This window comes from Tetrao urogallus (genome assembly GCF_951394365.1).
Source record: "Tetrao urogallus genome assembly, chromosome: 13".
Taxonomy (NCBI): domain Eukaryota; kingdom Metazoa; phylum Chordata; class Aves; order Galliformes; family Phasianidae; genus Tetrao; species Tetrao urogallus.
The window spans coordinates 10,327,631-10,345,683 of record NC_136826.1 but is presented as its reverse complement, the minus strand read 5'-3'; the positions used below and the strand labels follow the sequence as shown (position 1 = coordinate 10,345,683).

The 18,053-nt window shown below is 42.1% G+C and overlaps 1 protein-coding gene across 1 annotated transcript in view; it reads left to right on the top strand.

Annotated features, from left to right (window-relative positions):
- Nucleotides 1-13,127: 13,127 nt before the first annotated feature.
- Nucleotides 13,128-18,053, top strand: part of HDX (highly divergent homeobox) — a gene marked incomplete at its 3' end in the record, with an annotated part of 36,225 nt that continues 31,299 nt past the window's right edge. Inside the window, exons 1-2 of the mRNA XM_079542001.1 lie at nucleotides 13,128-13,230; nucleotides 17,725-17,871. Of these exons, the coding sequence (XP_079398127.1) occupies nucleotides 17,725-17,871 (147 nt within the window). The 5' untranslated portion in view covers nucleotides 13,128-13,230. The remainder of the gene's footprint in view (nucleotides 13,231-17,724; nucleotides 17,872-18,053) is intronic.

The window sequence follows — 18,053 nt, the reverse complement described above, 5'->3', positions numbered from 1 at the left end:
TGCTCTCTCTTACATGCAAAGGTAGCTTTATATTTAAAGAACTTGGAAACAAACAACATGTTTTCCTTTTCTTGTAAAAATGCACTTGAGCAACCTTAAACCCTTAGATGGTGACAATACGTGCTCTGATCAGGTGGAAGTAGATTTAAACTAATTATGGAGAACTGAAAAGCTCTGAATCTGTGGTGCTGCCAGCTTTCACTTCTCTTTCTCCTGCAGCTACAAGTTGTGTGAGATCAGCTCCAAATAAAAGATCTGCTCTTCTGAAGTCTAAAATACTAAAAGCAGATACTAAAAGCTGTATCTGAACTCTGGCCATCTGCATCTCCTCCTCCTCCTCACTCTTCCTCCTCCCGACCCATGGCCCTTCCTTCAGGTGTCTCGGCAGCCCTCCAGCCACAGTCCATTTGTTCCCTTGAAGCGCAGGGTTGTGCTCACATATCCTGCCAACAAAGAGCAACCACAGTTCGAGTGTTAAAATCTGGGAACAGTCTTTTAATCTTTCTTTGTTTCAGGGGTTTCCAATAGTTACAGCAACCCTTTAAATGCTCTCGTTTCTGATGGCAAACTATGGAGTGTTTCCTTAGGACCTGTCCTCCACGTCCTTGTAAGAACTATTTTCCTTCCGGGTCTGTTGAGGAGTCTATCTTCTCTTTCACAGGCACTTCAGAATGACAGAAGCCTGCATTTTAAGCTCTTAGTGGAGATTGTCCCTGGCCTAGGAGAACAATCAGAAATGCACCCTAATGGCTGCGAGTAGCACAGATATGTCTGAGACCCAGCCCTGCCCTTGGAGTGCTGCTACGTGTCCATCTGCAATTTCCCATGTCACTAAGTTTTACTATTTTTGTACCTCAGATTTCTGTTTCATTTCCCAGAAGAATTCAGTCCAACAGCTGCAATACAAAGGCTTTTGGTTTTTCGGTTTTTTGTTTTTTTTTTTTTCAGTAGGAAAACGTCTCCTGCCATTCGTTTTTATTTATTTTATTATTCTGTGTGTGTGTGTGTGTGTGTGTGGTTTTGTCCTTTTTAGGTCAGGGCTGTAGCAGCAGCAGACACTTCTGCCTATAAAACCTCTCTGCATGTGGTTAGTGCTGCAAGTCAGCGCTGTGAAAAGGTAAGAGGAACAGGAATTCTGCTAAGAACCAACTCTCATTTAATGGTCCCTGTAGAGAAGGCCCTGTGCCTTCCCTCAGGTAGAGCACAGTGATTTTAGTGCCTGTTTCCCCAACTTTCAGAATGGATTCAGACTCCAATCCTCATGGCTTCTTCGATCTGCTTTTAATTACTAGGGAGGATAAAGGAGACCATTCTATGATTTGATGATTCTTGATTGTAAATATAGCTGAAAATTTCTCCCTGGGTTTAGCTGACATGAGGACTGCTGCTGCCTGACTCCTCAGCTCATCTCTCTCACTGTGACATTGGTCCAAGGTCCCCCATTATTTGGGATGAGGACAGCTGTGCAGCTCACAAGCAGACATAGGAGCACAGGGGAGCAGCAGGAGTGACTTAAGGCACGGTCACTCACACCTGCAGCACGCAGATCAAGTTTAAACACAGACCTAAGCCTTATATTCCAGTATGAGTTGACTTTTCATTATAGTTGCTCCAAGGCTAATCTCAGGATAACCTTCCATCGTACAAGCTGCCCATTTAACATCTTCTCACTGCTTTGATGGAGGCGTGTAACTGTGCAGCCAACCTAAATTCATTTAAAGCAGTTAGAAAAAATGTTGATTTCTTTCATCTATCTATGGACCTATGAATATTAGTTCCATCTATTATTCACAAATTATTTTTTTCATTCTAAACTGAAACGCCATTGCTTTTGTTTAATGCTGGCTGCAAGCTTTACTCATGAAGAGCCACGTTCTCTGCATTTCTGCATCGTATCTTTTTAATAAACATCTACGATTCTACAACTATGTATCTAAGAAAGCCCTTACACTTTTTTTTTAGATCACTAATTTTGTTTTATTGCTGCTTTCTCACACTACATCACCATGAAATTTAACAGAATATTTTTCTTGTTATACACATTGAATAATTCAGTATATTTGAATGTTATCCTTATGCATATCGATATTTATAATCTCCTAGGGAGAAAAGCTGTTTTGTTGTGGTTTTTTGTTTGTTTGTTTGTTTAAGCACAGTTTACTTTCATATTTCTACTTATTCATGAAAAACATGAAGATAAAAAATAGTTTAGGCCAAACATTTTGTTGAAAGCTTTCCTCCTAAAATTCTTAATTGCATTATTTTACACAACCAAAAATACACACCAGTCTGAAACATGAAAAGGCAACAGAATGAAAGGTGAATTTTGAAATTCATTTATGGTAAATAGCAATGTAAACAAATTGCTAATACATCTTTGATGAAGTTTTCAGGTAGGACATTGACCTGTTCATAACTGTAATATACTCAGAAGATAAAAGTTAATTCTTTTTGCTATTAAAATATCATTGGAATCAAAACTTTCTAGGAATTGTGATGTTTTCTTTGCTATTTTTCCAGTTTTGATCTCAAGAAAAGGGGTGATTTTAAAACTTGCTATGCTTTTGATGCCATTTTGACTCCAAGCTCAGAGTTTCCTTGCATGTTTTGTTTTATTCAAGTGCTTCATTCAACCAGAAGGTGTTTAGTCTGAGTTTGGTTTACATTCATTAAACACTTAAATAATTTTTCAGACATCTGAGACTTTTTTTTAAACTTACCATTTCCAAATAAAATACATTTGAGATTTTCAAAAATAACTCTTTACATGAATAACTCCATTTCAGATCAATTATTGAGGTTACAGGCTGAAGTATTTCTAAGGAGCCTCTCCAAAGAAACAGCCACTTTTGCATAAATACTGAAGTCATCCTGCCAAAAAAATAAAGTTAAATTAAAAAGAGTTTGAGAGCCACTACTTTGTGTTGCCAAATGAACAATACAATTTCGTACGGCAATCACTTTTGTAAAGGAATTTTATAGATAATGACAGACTGTACTGTCTATGCATTTTATCTAAATGCTGTCCAAGTATTCTGAACAGATAATTTGGAAGCTGGAAGCATGGCGTGCCGTCCACATTTCTTAAACCTTTTTTTTTGTGAGGCCTGGATACCAGTGTAAGTGGCCACTGAGGACATCTGCAGCACTGACAGCTAGGCAGAGCTACGTGGATGTTTTGGCTGAGGCCACTGACCCCTGGCGCAGCGCTTAGGATGCGCTGTCTGCCTTGAAGGATGTGAAAGGCCACTGGCTGTCCACAGCTGGTGCCTGGTTTTCCAGGCACAAAATCTGATTAGAAACTAGTATTTTGCCAGGATTTGTCACAGAAGAGATTTCAAAGACAAGAGCGCTGTATACTGATTAAATGACATTTTTCTGCAAGTATCAAACCAGCAGAGTTACTTTCCAAAGACTTGCGCATCCACACTCTTAGGATGCCAAAGCAGATCACTAACTGCATTCTCCTGTTATTTAAATGTTTAATTGATGTTCTATTTTAGGTTTACTAAAAAAAAGAGAGAGAGACAAAGGCGAGTCTATCTAGATCCAAAAATAGCAGCTCTGCTGACCTGCTTATCCATTTCTTGCCTCATAAAAGATGCAACACTGGAGGAAAACAAAATTTACCAATGCATTAGAGAACCTCTTAACTTTCTGACAAGCATTTCAAAGGTTAATCAGTGTATTTAATTTTGGGTTAGGCAGGTTTATTTCTTTATTTTAGGAAGTCGTTAGCTGGTAATTAGCCAGTCAATGCACTGTTAGACATGGAAAATACTTAAACGCATAAAATCAGGTGAAAATCTGTATAAAATATCACATCCAAGTGTATGAAATCTGAATAATAAGAAATTTCTAGAAACATATAATAAAATATATTTCTTTGTACAGTTTGTATGAGGTGCAGATGGCAGAAGACAAATTTGTTTTTGTGTTCCCAATCTCAGTTCTGCTTGAAATTGAGTGTAAAAGGGCTGCAGATACCCTCTCCTATGCACTTGGACCCTACCTTCTCTGCACATGGCTTTGTACTGAAATGTTTTCTTTTTCTATTGTCATGCTTATTACCACTGAGTAATAGTCACTTTCCAGAGGGAGGCCGGGGTGACCGAGCGTGCAGGCTGATGGTGACTGGCCTGGAGGTCAAGCAGGCTTGGAAGACTGAATGTCACAGATTTTCTTCTGATAGTTTGCTGGCTTTCCTCAGAATTTCTTCTGTATTGAATTATCATTATTAGCAACTTCCTATGAAAGAAGCATTCATCAGAATTTCTCTGACCTATTCATGTCCATGAAGAATTTTGTTGCCTGAAGTAAAAAAGCCTTTGGGCTTTTAACTTCCCCTTTCCTTTCTACAGGAATGAAAATGATGGTCTGTGTCAATTAGAATATATTCCTGCCTTAATACCACTTAAGGAAAGCATAAGTGCCTGGTTTTACTTGGAAAGTGGTTATGCTAATTATCTTAAATTTGCAAGAATTTGACTCAATAGAAACAACTTGACATTTAGTTTGAAAGGTCTAAATGTTTCTGTACAGTTCAGATAGCAACCTTGCTGGTAAGATACTCTTTTTTTTTTTCTTTTTTTTTTTTTATTTCCCCCCCAAATGACACTACAAATACAAAAAGTTAATTTGCAAATGTTTTCCCAAAATAAAATGACTTATGTGGACTATCAGCACAGCTGACACAGATCCTGCTTATGTACAATCCTAGGCAACAGAATCTACACAGAAGTTGGGCTATTTGCTTTTCTTGAATCCTCCCTGGCTTTATATGCTTTCAAATCTTTTCTAATCCTTGCTGAAGGGCAGAGCTAATTAACCTGAGAACAGTGCTACTCTACTGCTTTTAACTACAATGACATACCTGCACAACACTGAGCCGTGTCTGCAGATGTATCAAGTAGCTCAGGGAAAAAATATGTTTGCAGTGTCACAAAGCCACCTTTCTGTCCCCTTCCTATGACACACAAAGGACAGCTCTCCTGCTGCAAGGCATCAGAGCCATGCAGTTTGCTGCACTGTGCCTACAATATTTGATTGATGGCAAACATTATGAATTTATTTACTTCCATGCTTTATATTTACAAAAGCACACTAGTTCAAGACATTCATGGTCCTGTTTCATTGCTCTGCTTTCCCTTAGCAAGCAAAGTGACGCTTGGCATCTCCTCTGTAGTCCAGTTTCCACACTGCTTTGAAGCAAACAACTGCTTGAAAACCACTTTGAAGCAATGCTTCCTTGAAGCTCTACAACTATAATGTGTTGACTGCTGGCTTCACTCTCCATTTTTTTTAATTCCCAGAGTTAGAAACTGATGACTTAATGAAAGTTTAATCTTGATGGGTTGCAGCATGCTGTACTATTCCTCTTAGCTGTGAATCCAAGATGATCACTGCAATTTGGGTCCACCGAGCAGATCTATCAACTGAATAGCATGACAGGTTGCTGCTGGTTTTGCCTTTGGATATTTACTGAAATAGACTGCTAACAGCCATTGTCGTGGGGTCTTTGTTTTGCTTTGTTTACATGTTATTCCTAAAAAAAGAGATTGTTTTACTCTTCATCTAATGGCAGGGCAGAGCAGGAGCTGGGGATCTGCATGGGGTGGGGGCCTGCTCCAGGACCAAGGCACCCAGGGGCTGTTGTGGGCTATGGGGCGGCCCCTGAGGGGCTGCTCAGGGCCAGTGTCATTTTAACCCTCACGTTAGGAAGCCACGACTATGACCATCTGTCTTTCCAGATGCCACTGAGTTCACCTTTTCTAATTCAGATTTTTAATTTAAATCATTTTTGGAGTCATCCTGGTGTGCTAAAACATTCCTAGGACTCACTGCTATCCATCTACTTGTACACATACTGCCACTGCACCTGGTTCAACAAAACCTGGAGTTGTTGTGTGGCTAGTTACAAATACTATATACATTGAAGTTTTCTATTAGTATTTTTAGAGGAAACCAAGTGACAAGCTGACTAAAGAGTGAATCATTAAGTGTTAGTGGTGCAGACCTTACTCTGACCCAAAATTGCAGCATTTGAACAGATGGTGTAATGACAGTGGATTCCAAACCGCAGTTCTCAGTAGCAGTTTGTAACAGAGTGGCATGACTATCCCTGTCACTGTGAATGCCACGAAGGAGCAAGCAGTTTGCACACCTTTCACCACACATTATTGACTCTATCTACTCATGGCATCTTTAGTTGCTGTTGTTGTTGGCTGGTTGGTTTTGTGTTTTGTTTGGTTTTGCAGTTTTTCATCTATTTAGGAAAAAAACAGTTTTCAGAACAATGATAAATAAGACTCTCTCATGTTATGTAGGGTTGCCCTGATTTTACTCCCTACAGAATAAAAGAGCATAACTTCTATCACTGCTGAAACTGATACAGCCACTAAAGGAATGCTGCTTGTTTTTGCTATATTCATTACAAATAATATAAAATATTCTCCAAAAATATACCTGATAATCGAAAGGGCATATGATTGAGATTAATATTAATTAAGAAAATCGTAAATGACCCAACAGCAGGAAAGTGAAACATTTTACAAGACTAAAGCAGCAAAAGCCTGTTTCAGTAAATGTCCCACGTTCCATAGCAGTCATGTGGCAAATACCATTACGATGATACTGTCAGGAAACTCCATTCCTCACAGCTCATCTTCGGCACGTTAAAATATGATAGAAACTGTATTTCTGTTATCTAAACCACTGATTGTTTGAATTACAAATGAGGAGAGCGCTCTATGCGTGTTCTTTAACCCAAATCAACTACAGTCAGCCATTGTAAGAGAAAGGATATAAGGCTCAAAAGGCTTTTAATATTATCCAAAATATTTGTCCTCTGCTTCCAGTATTCTTATCTTGCTTTTGAAAAGAGACGACTCTATTTCTGCACCGAATGCTGCTTTCAAGTGCCTGGATCTAAAGGAGATTTGGCATCCTGTCCTGACTAAAGAGAGATAAAAGGGCATTTTCTAGATACGGTTGTTCAAGAAGAAGCATCTTTTAGGAACTCAACAGTACAAATTATATTACCAGTGGATAGTTGCAGTGATTGGGAAATGTAACCATCTCCTACTCTTAAAAAATCCTCCCTTGAATGTTACATCATTCCATTTCATCTGGACTGAGATTAAAGAAGATTCTACATATGAAGTAAAAGAGATTGGAATCGATAATGGTTCTACCACAAGCAGGTTTTAAAGAAATTGTTTAAACAAAGAGTGATTGTTGCAAAAGTGCCTGCAGAGCTTTGAAATGATTGGTTTCTTCCTTGAAACAAGTAATTTGCCTCTAACCAATTCCCTCTGTGTGCAAGTAAAGCAATATGACAGGCTTAGTAGAAAGAGAAAATTATTTGCCATCAAATCATCAGTACTTCAATTTTATTATCTCAAAGACAGAAATAGACTGTTTTGTAAACATGTTTCTTATGAGGACAGGTTTCTAATGAGTGATGGCAGTTTGTGATAAGATTTAATCTTACAGATTTTTTGCAAAATATATGCAGTGCTGTGGTATTGAACAAAGCAAGAATTTTCTTTACAAAAGACAAGAGTTCTCTCCTAAAGAGGATGTCTAGGAACCAGGCTGTGCTTTTAGAGAAATTCACAAGAAAGTATTTTTGATAAAGCAGTTGAGGATGTGTTGTATTGTAGACCAAGAAAATGGGAAGGAAAAAAAAAAAAGGAAAAAAAAAAAAGAAAAAAGCAAAGCAAAGCAAACATCTTTAAAAAATAATCAACTGAGGAACTGCCAGTTCAGGAACACAGCTGATTTTCCACCTCCGAAAATGTCAAGCAGCATATCAGTGTGACGTACAATCAGCATCCTGAAGGTGGCATATGGTGGAGTTAATAAAGATACTGAACGTAACATGAGGAAGAAGTGAAACACTCAGTTTGCAGACTAAAAGCTTTAAGACAGTGGCACTCCTTCTTGGGGCACAATACATGCTGCGTAGAACAGCTGTGCTCTGAGTGCAGTGAGAATTGCAGGATTAGGCAGAGCAGACTGCAACTCCGCATCTGCAGATTGGGTTTACAATACTTCAAGTAGTGGAAATAAAAACTGTGAAGACTGTAATGTGAGAAAACTAGAAAGGAGCAGAATGTTCTGAAAAGCAGTACAACTGAAGAGTTCCCTCAAACTGAAAACATACAGCTGCACCCTGGCCTGCAAAGCCAAGAAATGCAGGCATCTGAAGGGGATGGAATGGCTTCAGAAAGATTTTCTGGTTGCGGGGCATTATTGCTTTGGAAAATCACAGAATCACAGACTGATGGCCAGGGTTGGAAAGGACCTCAAGGATCATGAATCTCCAACCCCCTGCCACACGCAGGGCCACCAACCTCCCCATTTAATACCAGACCAGGCTGCCCAGGGCCCCATTCAATCTGGCCTTGAACACCTGCAGGGATGGGGCATCCAAAACCTCTCTGGACAGCTGTTCCAGCACCTCACCACTCTCTCTGTAAAGAACTTCCCCCTAAATCCAACCTAAATCTTCCCTCCCTCAACTTAAAACGATTTCCCCTTGTCCTGCTGTTAATATAAAATAAAATATAAAATAAATGCCCTTCTTTCCAGGAATTCTGTAGTCATGGTCTGAAGCAGCAGACTGGTGGATTCTGTGCAGTACACATCGCAGACTGGAAGAATAATGAATTGATTTGCAAAGGTTTTTAAGAACAGGTCAACTGTACAGGAGTGATAAGAAGGAAAAAAGTATGGGGTTTTCTTCCCAGTTCTTTTTTTTCTTCCTATCCGTACTGTTTTTGTTTTCATTTCCATTTAAAGTTTTTTTTTTCTTTTTCAAATTTGTGCTATTAAAAATGCCTTTGATAAACAAACCAGTGGATGGAAGACCAATATTAAATTCTTCTTTCTCTTTTCTCTTTCCAGTTTTGGTACAGAAGAGTTTTATGTGTTCCACAAGTTCATCTTTCACATGGCTCATCATTTGAAAAACACTCAAAGGTAATAAAAATAAAAAGCAAAGGCATTCTTGATTTTCATAAAAAATATCCCAAGGAGTAAAAGAGCAGAACAAATCCCTGCAATACACACACAGCCAGGCTCTTCTGTAGCTTTTTTTTTTTTCCAGAAGCACCAGCTGTTTTTTGCATACCAGCATAAGGGACACATTTGCAGATGCAGTTTATGGGAGTTTTGTTTATGCACTGGGTGGGGGTTAACAGTTAATTTTAATTAATATGGCAACACCAAATTCAAAGAAGATGAGAAAACTGTAAATCTCCTAAGACCACTACTGTTGGCTGTGCCTGTGGATGCAGAAAAGGTCTGCATGGAATTTTCCACATCAACATTTTTACTGAGTTCTACACGCTGTAATCATTTCTCCTTCCCTATTTCACAAGAAACCTCCTGATTTAGCAGGTCTTTGTTTACACTCTTGTGTAATTCCAGTCTTTAGTGTGTCTTCATAGCATTTCTGTGAATCAGAGAAATACCACTGCTGTCATTTCAAGTGACAGCTCATCAAGAAGAGCCTGTGACAGGGCAGGCACCTGACCGCACAGGTCTGTTTTATGAGCAGCTGGCACCTGGGCAAAGCCAACGACATGGACACAAAAAGAATGGCACACTCATTCATGGAAACAAGCAAATGAATAGCAGGCAACTTGGATTCAAAATTAAATCATGTCAAAGCAATCTAAGTTTCCTCCGTGACAAATAATGAGCCTTGTGTAGACATGAAGCAGTGAATGTCACACTTCTTGGCGAAGGCAGTGCTGTTGGCAGTGTCAGCGCTCTTGCAGTGAAGCTGGGGAAACGAAGCCTCTGACCTGAGGAACTGCTCAGAGAATGGTCAGAAAATGGTTCTGACCAAATGAAAGGTGAGGGCAGGCTTTTTACTGTGATCAGTCTTGGGCCTGAAGTTCAGTAGATCTGCTCTGTGAATTTAACTTAGCTGACGATTCAGTAAAAAACGTTAGCAAAAATTTTCTAACGAGGACAGTTGAGCACTGGAGAAACTGCAGTGATCAGTGGCGACTTGTTGTTACAGTTTCCCAAGCACAAGTTCAACATTTCTTTTAGGGAAAAGAGGGCGAATTCAGTGATGAGGTCCCACTTGGCCGATGCTGTACAACCGCATGTTTTAGTGGTGAAACATTTGACTGCTCCTTTCCATCCTGTTTGCACCTTCCACTGAAAGCCACTGACTGTCAGGTCACAGCCAGATCTGGCATAGAAACCAATGAATAAGAGCAAAGCTGTCCTAGGAGAAGACTCTTCTTACTGGGTTGATTTTTTGGTTGGGTTGGTTGGCCTTGTTTATTTGTTTGTTTGTTTCTGGTGTTTTTTGTTTGTTTGTCTTTGTCATTGGCTTTCCTGTTCTTTCCCAGACTCAGCAGAAAGCCAAAAGAATGAGCTTGGGATGGAGGATGAGAAGATTGGGGTGATTTTACAGTTTGGTTCCTGACTGGGAATGCAAAACTGGGCTCTTGATCTACTCCATATCCACTATGGGAGCAGTGTGACAGACACACCCAGTGGCTGCCATTAATGCAGGGCACACACAGCCCCAGAGCTCACAAATTCAGCCCAGTGTACGTCCTGCTGAGAAATTCTTTCTGCCACGCAGAAGTAACAACCCAGACTGAGCCAAGTAAATAACAGTAAGCTGAGCTAATTAGTCTAATGAGCTAATATGAAGTAGCTACATCAGAGTCTCACTTTGATGCTAATTCCCTCATGTACAGAGTCCTTTTATGTCCCAGGCTGCTGTTCAAACCACTGGACCAATTTGCCAGCCTCTGTTAATTTAAGTCTGTTATTAATGAATGAGAAAGTGCATGGATCTGGTTGCAAGAGAAGGATATTTGCTTTATTTCATCCTGTCATAGCTTTTCCCTCTAGGTTTGTCTCGCGGAGAGGGAAGTCTCACTACCAGAGAAGGACATAAATAGTACAAAGTTTTTTCTGGAGCTCAGCTGCTGTACACAGTCCCTTTAGGCTCTGCAGAGTTTTAATGCTTTCTGGTAAAAGCATTGACTTCAGGTCTTCTGAACAAAAGTCACCAAGATGCTTCCAGCCTGTCCCTGTGTCTTCATAGCAGGAGCCCTTTAGCTTGTTTGTCTCTCTCCTGCCTTTTTTTAACTGAAATGTTCAGTTTACTTTTCTAAAGTGACTCCTATCTACTACTGAGTGCCCTTCTTCTACCTCACTCTTAACACTAGCATTACGGGGCTTTTTTGTTTCTTTTCAAATTTCCTTTCCTTTTCTTTTGCTATTCTTCTTGCTGAATATAGATTTTTCTGCTTCAGCTATCGGTCTTACCTTTCTTACTGAGACAAATGTCTGTTACTGGGATCTGTACATCTTTTGCGTGGTCACAAGTCTGCATATTATCTTTTGATAACGTAAATACACATCTGAAGACTTCTTTAAGAATGATTCCAGGGCTTTTTGATATCTGGTGTAGAAAGGAGCACCTGTGAGCCCACGTTAGCCAGAAAAGAGCCTCTGAAATAGTACTTTCTACTATTTATCATTTAACAAGTTTAATAAGCTGTATTTTATCAAATATCACTGTATCTTTTTCAAATGATTTTTGAGAATGTCTCACCATTTTTGTTTCCTAGATTCCAGATAACGTGAAAACGTTGGAGTTTTCTCTGGAATCATCCCATAGCAAATCCCAAATCACTGTTTTCTGTAGAAGTGGTGTAGTGTTTTCATGATTGCACTATTTACTTTTCACAAGCAGAGTGTTGACGACACCAGAAGGGGTATCTAGAGGAAACACCAGCATAATACAAGACTTAGGATTTAAAATACACGAACTATCCCTGTTATTAAACTGAGGTGTTCAGTGCTACATCGAATTCGGTGTGACTGGGGGCTCATGCCCACAGAGATGCTCTGGCCCAGAAAAGCACAATCATCTCATCTGGGCTACACAACTGCACCACACAACTACTGCTATGACACAAGGCAAAGTAAAGACTGATCCTTTGCTGAAAACACTATCAGTAACAAAATCTTTAGCTAAATTAAGCTTTATTAATTGATGGACTGACTTTCCAATGTGGTAAAGGAAATGTAATTACAACGTGGACAGAACATGAGCGACTATTCAACTATTGAAAGGTACTCTAGAAGGACAACCCTTATTTGTGAGTGAACACACAGCTGCTTGTTCCTAGATGGAAACCCAGACAGAATATTGGTGGCCAGAAGCAGAGTTAAATATATTAAAAATTGGTTTTAAAAATATGAGTAACAGATTGTAATATTGAAATAGCTGTACACACGTATTGACTGCTTTCCTGCTGCCAGTGCCAGCCCTCGTGTTTCCGCCCAACGCATTTGACGAGACCACATTAACATCATGGCACAAAATTAACCACATCATTTTCACACCAGAACTTGTGAACTATTCAGGGCAGCAACGGGGGAAGCCTGAAGGTTATTTATTAACGCAACAGGGCCTCGAATCCGCGGCTTCTAACTGCTACATCAGAGCCAATACAAGCAGACTGACGTGATTTCAAGCGTCCGCCACACCACGCAGCCCTCGGCAGGCTGCGTGCCGTCGAGCTTCCCGCCCTCGGGGCCGCGGCGTCCCTGCAGACGCGGCCGGGCCGCACGATGCCGGCAGCGCTGCCTCGCGCCGCGGCTGGGCACAAAGGCACGGCGTGATGTCGACGCGGCGCCGGTGGGCGCGCGGGCATTGTGCGGCGCCCGGCCACGTGCCGCACGCGTGGGCTCTCAGCTGTACGCGTACTGATCTCAAGCTACGAAAAGTTTATTTCTTCACCGTCGCGATGCTCGCGTAATCGAAATCCTGCTCCTTTTCTATCTTCTCGATTTTACGGGACACACCTCCCCTCCCGCCCAACAGTAAAAGGCTGCAAAGTGCGGCCAATGCTGTTCGGCCACCATTCGGCACACGCCGCCCCTCCACCGGCCGCTCGCGGCGCCCACCGCTGCCGCTCGGGGCGGGATGCCGGCAGGCGCGGGGCGCGGAGGGTCTGAGGGCGGCGGCGCCCCCCCGGACCGGGGGGCGGGGGCGAGCACCGTCCCGGCCGGCGCTGATCTCACGCTCCCATTGGCCGCTGTCTGCGCTGACGTCACGATCATGATGAGAATTAATGATCGGAGGCGCTGATTTCATTGTGTGACGCCGGGACCGACCCAGCCGAAACCGGCTGAATCCGGAGCCCCGAGCCCCCCAGACCGGCCCCGCGCAGCACGGTAAGCGGGGCCGGGCGGCGGCCGGGTCCCGGAGCCGAGGGATTCGGCCGGGGGCCGGGCCCGTGAGGCGCCGCGGCGGGGCCGGGCGGGCGGGAGGCGCCCCGGGGCCGGCGGCCCGGCGGTGGGGGAGGGCGGCCGCGCGGGCTCGCTCTCGCGCGCAGACCCGCCTCGGCCGCGCACGCGCACTGCGCCTCCCCGGGCGGCCCCGCACGGGCAGGCGCTGCGCACCCGCCGCTGGGGAAGCGCGCACGCGCACGGCCGCTCGGCGCGCTCCGTGCGTGCGTCGGGGAAAGGTTCTCGCTGCGCGTGCGCGCTCTTCAGCGCGGCGCGAGCGGGTTCAGGCTGCGGCCGGCTGAGGGAGGGGGACTGCGCTTGCGCGCTGCGCTGAGCCGAGCCGGGCGGGAGAGCGGCAGGGCGGAGTGTGCGCATGCGCGGAACTCACGTCACCGCCCTCTGCTGCACGGCGGGGTGGGCGTTGCTGCCGTGGTGCCGTTTGCTTCTCGTGTTCCTTCTCTTGCTAACGCTCAGGTTGGAAGCAAGCAAGCAACCAAAAGCACCTGTTTCCTTCTGTCACTGCGTGTGAATCCCTGGCGGTTTTATAACGTAAATATGTTATACGCAGGTCCTTGTAGCGTCATGTACTCTGTGTGAAAACATTCCTAAGTACGATTTCAGGTCCAAGATGAATTTCTGTTTGGATTAAAGGGTCATTCGTAAGTTTGTATTTCCCAGCACTCAGAGGAATTCATTGTCAGGGTAGAGCTCTGCCTTGTGAGGCTGCGTGGCTCAGCACTCTCAGTACCTCACGTCTTCTTGATGTCTGCAAATGTTGTAAATGACAACAAATGTGGTGTTTTTGTTTTTTTTTTCCTTTCTGTTGCTGCTTCTCATTTTATATATTTTTTTCCCAAAATCTTTGAAGCAGTCATGGCAGAACAGATAAGTAGCTGCTGGATACACTTGTTTTTGTTTCTCCAGACAGAGCTGTTAGTACAGGAGCATTCCCTCTTTTCTTGTGGTACTCCTTGACGCCAGGTATCCTTGGGCTGCCCGGAGATCTTCCTGATTCCAGGTGCTGGATGGAGTCGTTATGGCCACCCATGGGGCACAGCTGTTCATGAAGCGTACAGTTCATAAAGAGAATGCAGTACTGCTTCATAAGCCGACCTGGCATTAATTCTTCTGTGTTCCCCCCTCTCACTCATGCTTGCTCTTATCGCAAGAAGGCAAAGATGGTAAATAGTTTTGGGAAAAGTCACTGAACCGTTGTCTAAAGAAGTTCAGCCATAGAAATAACCTTGATTTCCTCTGATGAGGAGCAAGTGTGACAGGCTGAAATGTGTCAGTAGGGTTGTTCTTCCTGAGGCTCATATTCAGCAGCCTTGAAGAAACTGAAGGGCATTGCAGTACCCATCTTCATTCTTAGTGTTACGAGCTGTAGATCCCCAGGGCCTGGCTTCAGCACTCAGAGTACATTTATGTCTCCCTAACCACTGCATTTAGAGAAGGGCTTCTACTGGTAATATATATATTTTTTTTCAATTAGTATTCAGTTTAGAAAGGGAACGAAGTCCAACGTCTTTATCTCGGTGGGCTTATTGTAGATTGAGGAGTGGGAGATTACCAGGATGGAAAGCTGAATGATGTCTGTTGGCTTAGGGCTCATAACAATTGTGAAGGAAATTCAGCAAACCTAGTTTTGTATTTGTTGTAGATTGTTCCCAGCACTGTCACTTGAACATCAACATGCATGCCAAAGCTGCCTCATTTTATTAGCAGAGCAGGCAGATGTTGAATTGTTCCAAACACGGCTTTGTTACCCCAAGCTCTTATTGAAGGTTCGTGGGCTTTCTCTTTGCATACTGCTCAGCCCTAATTTCACAAATTTCACAGCATTCTTTTCTGAAACAAACTCTCATTTCAGTTTCAATGTGTTGCCCACCAGCTGGACGCCTGGTTTTCCAAAAAACTCCTACGTGTCTTTTCTAAGCTTGACGAGTCAAGATTAAAATTAAATTATGATAAGAATCCATGTGGATTTCTAACGTGGAGTCTGCAGTTCAAGATAAAGGTGAGAAATCTAAACAAACTGGTATACTTTGTAGGTACACAAATTGGGAAACAGAGATTACATTTGGTGTTACAGATTGTCCTGAATAATACCAAATTAATTATGGAGACGTAAGAGCTGCTGATTCCCTTGATACTAATGTGGCTGAATTACTGCTAGGTAATGTCAGCACTTAAGTTATCTCCAATTCGTGTGTATTTCTACTAACAGTCAGGGAACTCTGATATCAAAGAAAATGTAAGAATTAATATCTTGTTCTGTATAGCTAAGAAAACTGATGCTAAACAGGTAATACTTCTCAAAGAAATTAGGAAGTCAAAAGGAGGAAACTAATGACTTAATCAGCAATTACCTTCATATCAGGTGGTTTTCTTCCTCTTGTTCTGTGTAATCTAAGGTCTTTGTGAGAATTTCTGTTTCCTGCCCTGCTATGAACAGCTCACGTGTCACATGAGATTTTGCTAAATATGCAATCCATATAGTTGAGATTTGTGGTTGTTTTTTGTTTGTTTGTTTGTTTTTTCTGAAACAGAACCACAAGTAGTGGGAAAGTAATAGACACGGAAGTGTAATGTGGGCCATGCCAATTGCTTTGGGGCCCCAGGTCAAAATTAAATCAGCTCCTCAGAGCCCCAAGCTGCCAGAATTCAAGAAGCTTTTGGACGATGCTTTCACACTTAGGATTTGGATTTTGGGGGGGGGGGTCCTGTGTGGAGCCAGGGTTTGGACTCAGTGGTCTGTGTGGGTCCCTTCCAACTCTGCGTACCCTGATTCTGTTTTTAGAGGTAGCATAAATCAGGTGGTGACTGAATCATCATGTGCATCCTCGGGGGAGGTTGGAAGATTGATCTTAATGTTAGAAAGTAGATTTTTATGAGCTTTATTGGTTTGTTATTCAACCAATTCTTTTCAACAGCACAACATTCAAAGCAAGTCACTCCTTTGCCCAGCTTGGAAAATAACTAAAATACAGATTCTGGGAGGTGCGTAACTCTGGCAAAGCCTGACTTTGGTAGTAATGCACTTGACTGAGAATATAAAGTAAGAATTAGGAACAGAGGTAAAAATGTGATTACAAAATCATCTTTGATTTTTGAGCTGAAAAGAATGCAGTAATTTTTGCTTGTGCTTTTGAACCCTTAATGATTTTCTGTTTGCTCCATTAGACGTTCTGCAAGGACTAGGCCTATTTCTACTCTATTACTTTCCATCTGAACTTTCCAAAAATAGTAATTAAAAGCTTGGTAACTACTAAGACTTCCCCCATCCACTTTATTGTCCTGCAAGATTCTGGTATGGATTCTTCCATTCATTCTGCCTTATTTTGAAGTGAATATTTAAAGTATTAACCCAACTTGTGGTGATGGCTTTTTTTTTTTTCCCCCCCTCTCCTCCTGAAGCACAAAGTCAGATGTGGGCTATTTCTGGACAGTGGATTGCATTGTCTCAGCTGGCTCCATTTTGTTTAAGACAAAATAAAGGGCCTATTTTGGAAATGTTGTGGTGGTGGGGCTTTACTTGCTGATTTCAGTAATTCTAATCAGAATAGATAACCAGGGGATTGTATGTTACTGGCTTGCCTAGAGCATGTAACTAATGTGAAACTTCACTTTGCCATTATGGAATCTCTTCTGTATTAATTTGTTTGCAATTTCCAATCTCAGGAATGATTTTAATGTGCCGTGAAGCTGCACCTGGTCTAACACAGCCACTGAACTGCTGCTGAAAAGGTTGCCTTGGCCCTTGGGCCTCCACCATAGCCCCACGTAGCTGTGGCTTCCCAGGCAGGGAGCTGGTCCATGCTGCCTATGACCTTTCTGTTTGTCTGTGGTTGTTCTTTGAGTCGGTCTCCAGTTCTGGTCCCTGATCTTTTTGACCTTGCAGCTGCAAAGTGCTGACACAGCAGGAGTACGAATGACCAGCCATAGTAGTGTAGGATTTGCTGAAGCCAGAGTCAGTGGGAACTCCTCATGCCAGACTGCAACCTGCATTCTTCTCTCAGATCATGTATCTCACTTTGGTAGAGGAAGGGACACATCTGCAATATTGCTGCAATGCTCTGTTTTGCCTAATGCCTTTTTTTTTTTTTCTTTATTTTAAGTGAAAGTGAAAGATTGTGACTTAAATTGGAAGCTCATGGATCTAGCAATACAATGTAATACTTTCTTAGGGAATTCTGTCAGTGGCGTTCCAAACGTGTGGTGCTGGACTTGAGTCTGTCTCAAAGGAATGCTGACCGTAACAGTGTTGCTGTTTCAGGGGTTTTTGTTTATTTGTTTTTGAAAGGATGTGAAAGTTTTGGTAAAGGATTGCATAAGGAAAATATGTCAGTGTTTAACATTATCACAAGCATAAATAAGTGCTTATGCATTCTGCGTTACAGTTTGTATTCCAACTTTCAGAGTATCTTCTTTTATTTTTAGATGAATCTGCGTTCTGTATTTACTGTAGAACAGCAAAGGATATTACAGCGTTATTATGAAAATGGAATGACAAATCAAAGTAAAAATTGTTTTCAGCTCATATTGCAGTGTGCACAAGAAACTAAACTGGACTTCAGTGTAGTCAGGGTAAGTACTGAGGCTTTCCAAATTTCTTTGTAAGTTATTTATTTTTAAGTTATACAAGTTCATTCCTTCACACCAAATATCTTCAGAGAACTGGAGTGTCTTCCTGTGTGTCTGTAAGTCAGACTTCATACTTGTATGACATGTGCATTTGTATCCAGTGAGCCTGTTTATAGACTGAAATG